This window comes from Maylandia zebra, linkage group LG14 (assembly GCF_041146795.1).
Source record: "Maylandia zebra isolate NMK-2024a linkage group LG14, Mzebra_GT3a, whole genome shotgun sequence".
NCBI lineage: Eukaryota > Metazoa > Chordata > Actinopteri > Cichliformes > Cichlidae > Maylandia > Maylandia zebra.
In genome coordinates, this window is record NC_135180.1 from 6,371,294 (window position 1) to 6,377,293 (window position 6,000).

The following is a 6,000-nucleotide window of genomic DNA, read 5'->3' on the forward strand; positions in this document are numbered from 1 at the left end:
ACACCAGTCAGTTTAACAAGCAGAGGATGAACTGCAGGCAGGTTTACCGGGATAACTACTGCATGTATTGAGTATAAGGTGTGCAGCTCCACACTAAAGCCTATATCTGCCGATTGTTATAGCTGACTGCGTGCATGAGTGATAAAAGAGAGAAAACACAGGCTGTCAGATAGTCACTGGTGGAGAGAACAAAAGACAGAAGGAGAGGATGCTTGATACATTGTGCAGAATCTGTTACTAAAGCCATCGGGGGGATAGATGGACGTACCACTACAAGAGAAGATTGGTAAACAACAAGGGAAGAGACAGAGCATCAAACCTGGAGTCTGCAACCCGAAGAGACATGAATTGGTGGTGCTAATGGATGTGATGGTGGCAATGGTAATGGTAAGGGTTAGGAATCCCTTAAAGATATAAAGCTTACAGTCTTGTGATTATTTCACAAAGAGAAGACTTTGTGAAATAATAGGAAAGAACCTGTTTAAAAAGTGGAGCAAAAACAGATGAATTGACAAAATGTGATATGGAGGAGATGCTTTCACTGATGGCACTTGGACTAAATCACAGCAACACATCCTGTCATTCGTAGAAGCTAATGAAAGTAAGCAGGGATAACACAAAAGTGAACAATCACCTTTATTTAAATCCTTTAAAATGGATGAAAAGGGAATTAAAAGCCAGCAATAACTTAAGTAAAAGCATTTAAAAAATGCCCAGCAATCATTCATCTTTTCTACTCTGTGTCTTACCTCAAGCTACACTACGCTTTTGCAGCACAGTCTAGCAAAAAATACATCATGGTGTTTGTACTTGTCTAGAAATCACCCGACCTAGGTGCATGTCAGAACACTAATGTCTGGATGCAGTGGGAGATCCCAAAATACTCTTTAGGAATTGAGTAAAATTCTTCTGTGATAATCACTTATCAGAAGATTTCTTCTGTAGCTGTTACATTGAAGAAGTCCCCAAAATAAAACAAACTTGCATTTTTGTTTAAATGATGGTTGTATTTTGCTGTGAAAAACAGGAAAACATTAGCACACTGACCCCAGAAAGTTGATTCTGTTCATCAGGACGTAGTGCTTTCGGTATGTTAAACATTTCATCACTCAGCCTCAGCTGGCTGCAGGTTTCCCCAGCCTCATAAATGGTGCAGTTGCATAATGGATACGATTAGCTGTGAGCTCAGCTTCATGATCATTAATATGTAAATTGTCACGACCATCCATGGGCATAAGTATTGTTCTCACAGAGTTAGGGAATGGCTGCAATCACAGCAATGTAACATGGTGTAAGATCTTCTTCGATTCAGGAATGGTCATTCTATTTTCACATAAATGGCCTCCTTGACTCCTCATTTAAACCAGTGTTCCTTCCCCTCCAGGATGTGCACATGCTCATTATTAAACAAGTGGCCACTGGCCTGGAGGTTTAAATAGACCACAGAGTCCCAGCCCACTGTGGTAGCTCTTCTGTAGCTCCCAGAGGTTGTATGGGTTCCCTGATGTATAATTCACGGCCATCCTCCAGGCAACTCTGTTTGTCCCAGGGGACTCGATCCTTGAGGTGGACCAAATTTTGGCGCAGTGTGTTTTGGGGTTTGAAAGCCACCGAGATGCAGTGTTTTAAAAAAAAAAGTGTCTCAGCTGTACACCTGACACATAAGGGATCACCAGTGGTTTTTGCCTAGACAGCAATTGTCCTTATTCTCTTCTGGGTTGCCTGGAGCATACTTTAGGTGCCTTCGCAGCTTTGATAAATGTTTAGCTGGATTAGCTACATGAATTCAGGGCCTTTTTTAATATGGCTGCTGTGTCTGTGGGGATGGTGTTTGTGTCCTGATGACACACAGTTGTGTTCCAGTGGATGGTGAGAGTTAAACGGTAAATACTGATGTTTATGCAATGCATTATCTTACAGGTTGAGTTTGTCCCCCATTACCGATGGAAATTTCACAGTCCAAGAATGCTAGCCTGTCATTTTTCATATCTTCTGTGGTGAACTTGATGTGTTTGCTCATAAGTTAATGTGAACCTTGAATTGTGGTACACCCAATCCATAGATTTGATTGTTACCCAGGTGCCATCAACATACCTGAACCGATCACTCGGTGGGGTAACAGAGCCTTTTCCCCACTGTCTCCATATACTGTTAACCACAATGTGTGATACTGGGGAACCCATGGCGCACCCATGTTTTGGTGTGATGTGAGTGCCTTCTTGATGCTGATATTGGACACTGGAGGCTTTGTATAACTGGGACAGGCTAAAGCTTTCATCCACAGTTGCAGTTGTCGCCATCGCTCTACTTTAACATTCGTATCTGCATCTACAGTGTTGTTATTTGTTATATTTGATTCTGTGGCTGTGATCAGTTCTACTAGCATATTTGCCTCTACATGAGAGCAAAGTTCGACCCCTTAGGAATAATGTCTTTCTCTACCTGAGTGAGTTGCTGTCAGACAAATTCTTCACCCACTTGTCCACTACCCCTGTGGCTTGTTGTTAAGGAAACTCTCTACTCTATGCTGATGTTTCTGGTGCCCAACAGCTAGATCCTGCCCGGTCTTACACTTTTCCTTCTGTGCTAAATGACCCTTCCTGGTAAATTTGAGCACCTGTTGAAGAGTAATATAAGTCTTTGATGGATCTGTTCCTCTTTCAATTGAACACATCACCTGATCAATCGAGAAATTAGTTAGTCTCACCTGCTCATTTAGCAGCTGACTCTGTGCCTTCTGGAGGACTTTGTTAGCTTGGTGGCCCTTGACAGATGATCTCAGTGTAGACTTTTAGGAGCAATCCCACACTGTCTGCATCTGAGACTGGATCTCAGGTGGTAGCTATAGTCTGCCGTCTTACATGCCGTATGCTCATACTCATGTACCAGCTTTAGGCAGTCCTTGCCAAAGTGAAGCAAAATGTCTTGATACGTGCTCAATCATCCAAGTAAGGAAATCCCAGGAAGTTGATTCTGTTCATCTGGATGTCACGTTTTCAGTGGGAGAAATGTTTCATCACTCGTCTAACTGACTGCTTTAGCCCACTGAAAAATCACCAGTGCTGAGTGATACAAAGCTCACAGTGAAACTCAGGCTTTCCTTTCAGTCTGTTTAATGTAGGCAGTTGCCATCTGTCAAACATCTGCGCTTCATCTGTACCTTCAGCCGGGTGTGTCCAGAATGTTCTGTACAGTCTGAATATTAAAATGTGATTTTTTCAGATTACAGTAAAATGAGTGATTGGTATATATTGCTGTTTAAAAACACTTAAAGAGCTGAAGTCACTGAAGAATAACTATTATTCAGTAACTATACTAACACTAGCAGTTCTTTTAGGCATTATAACATCATATAACATTCTGACAAATTTGCATTGGTTAATTCCCCTTATACATACCAATTCTGATTTGTAATTGCAAACTTTAATAATTATACCAAGCTGCAGGATGTCAGATAGCTAATTACTTGTTTGTAGAGTTGCACTTTGTGTTGAATTTTTTATGTAATATATCCTAAGATCTGTTATAAATTCTTCCAGGGGGCAAAAGTTTTCTGTTGAAGGTAACAAAGCTGGGTGGGTTGAAACTGTACCACAGTCAGTTATTTCAGCATTTCTTTTTTTTAATGACAAATCACACAATCATTAGCAAATGAGCCTTAATACAGACTAGAACTAAAAAGCTTTGTGTGACAGAGAAATTCAGATCTACGTAAAGCTGGACAGTCAACTAGATCAAGCTCTCTGTTATTCAGAGGAATTACTCAGATATTCAAAGTGTGGCTTGTAGGAAATTTGGTCTTCACTTTGAAAAACACTCATGCTGAATTGTATTGTTCTCATTCCGATTAACAAGCAAAGAAAATCTATTAATTGGGTAATAAACCTACACTGAGTGGGACGTAATTGAGAAAACAAAAGCAATCAGTCATTTCCACCATAGTGTCAATATTGCACATTATGATCTGTGAGCTTCATGAATAGTATGACAATATGACAATATGACATTGTGACCAACACAACCCCTGTGGAAATGCTGACTTTTGTTACTATTTCAATGTCACTCCATGACCTCTAATAAAGTAGACATGTTACAGTCTGACTTTTCAATTGATTACAAATCTTGTGTGAGACTGATCAATATTACACCAGCGTGAAGCCCATGACTTGCACAAAATCAATCAAAGGTTTCACAATACAATGTCACAAAGTTTGTAAATCTGAAACAGTGAACAGTGGTAATAAAGGAGCAGCACTGAATGTCCTCGCAACTTCATGAAGTGGTGAGTCATTAAATTACCAAAATGTCTGAGTAAGTTACGTTGCCACTTACTCAGACATTTATGTTGCTGGACAGACAGACATGCATCCTGTATCAGACATAAATGACAATCAAGTAATCCACCCGCCAGTCATCCAGCCATTCAGCTGTGCATGAGGGCTGGGAGCTGTTGTGTATTTGTGTAGAGCACAGAGACTATTGGCGAGCTGTCAGTGGCTGTAACACACATCCTGACGTACAGCAGCCCTCTAAGGCCTCCCCTGGAGTCTGTCAGGAAGAAGAAGGGAAAGGAAAGAGTGTGTGTTTCTGTATATATATATATGTGTGTGTGTGTGTGCTTATGTGTGTTTGTGTCCATCCATGTGCGTCTGCGTCTGTCTGAGACTGCAGGAGGTAGAAAGGTGTGGGGGTAGATCAATAATAATCAGCTGCAGTAGAACTGGAAGTTCACTCAACAGTGACTCTCCACACACACACACACACACACACACACACACACACACACACACACACACACACACACACACACACACACACACACACATTAATGTGTACACAAATACATGCACAGCAGCACTCAAAAACCAATCCATACACCTTGTGACACTGCATTGTAGCCCAAACTATAGTGACAACACTCAAATAAAGGCAACCCACACACACACACACACACACACACACACACACGCACGCACGCACGCACGCACGCACGCACACACACACACATATACACACACACTTAGAACTACCTCAAACTAAAACGCTTACTCATACTCTCAAAGTACCACTTCTAAAATGCATGCGTCTAATCTCATTGATTTTCCATACATTTCAGCACCTTCATCTTTCTCTACCTGCTCCACACGCTCAACCTTCACCCTGCACCAATGCCTCTGATTTCTTTACCTCTTCGAAGTGGTCTTGATGATTTCAGAGACTTTCTGCATGTAATCGGTGGCGAGCACCACGATCTCTTCATCTTCTGAAAAGTTGTCATGGAAAATTCTGTCCAGCAAACGTTTCCAATGAAGCTGCAATAACAAGAGGGTGGTTTAGATTGTATGTAATCATACAGTTTAACCTTTTAAGAGACAAAAAATTGGATAAATGGATCATACTATGCATAAATACATAGTATGATCTACGGGACTATTGCTATTCAAAATCAAAGTAGGCCTGTGTCAGCCACTCAGTCCAGTCAACCTAAACAACCATCTAAATAATTTGTTCCTATTCTTAGAACCTATACTGGTAACTGGATATATGCTGTAGGTAAATGGTTAATGGTAAATATTTAGGTTTAGGCAAAAAGAAGAAAAGAAGTTGCTTGGTGACTGTTTTCAGTTTTCAGTTTTATTTGTCATATGCAAGTTAGCACAGGGTCAACATTGCAATGAAATGTATTTTGGTGGTTACTGAACATTTCCAAGCTGACCAAACTGACGCCCAGTTCAGCAAGCTCCAGACTGAGCAGTACCAAGCAAACAAGGTGGAATTTCAAAGGGAATCTGGGCCTTCTGGTGCAGGTAGTGAAGCTAAGATGAAAATGCTTCTCTATCTGTAAACAGTTTCTTTCAAATGAAGTATAACTGTCAAATGCGATCAAGCATCCATCATGAATGTACAGTAAAAGTACAGCAATAAAGTATTGCTCCAACCAAGTGCTTTAAACACTGACTAATGTTTCAAACATGGTGAAACATTGTTAATAAATTTAAG

The 6,000-nt window shown here is 40.7% G+C and overlaps 1 protein-coding gene across 3 annotated transcripts in view; it reads right to left on the reverse strand.

The window, feature by feature from the left end:
• The window catches only part of ecel1 (endothelin converting enzyme-like 1), a 55,804-nt gene that overhangs the window by 35,795 nt on the left and 14,009 nt on the right, over positions 1–6,000 (reverse strand). For all 3 annotated transcript variants that reach the window (XM_024804810.2, XM_076892154.1, XM_076892155.1), the window contains one exon: positions 5,188–5,312. In XM_024804810.2, coding sequence (XP_024660578.1) covers positions 5,188–5,312 — 125 coding nt within the window. The remainder of the gene's footprint in view (positions 1–5,187; positions 5,313–6,000) is intronic.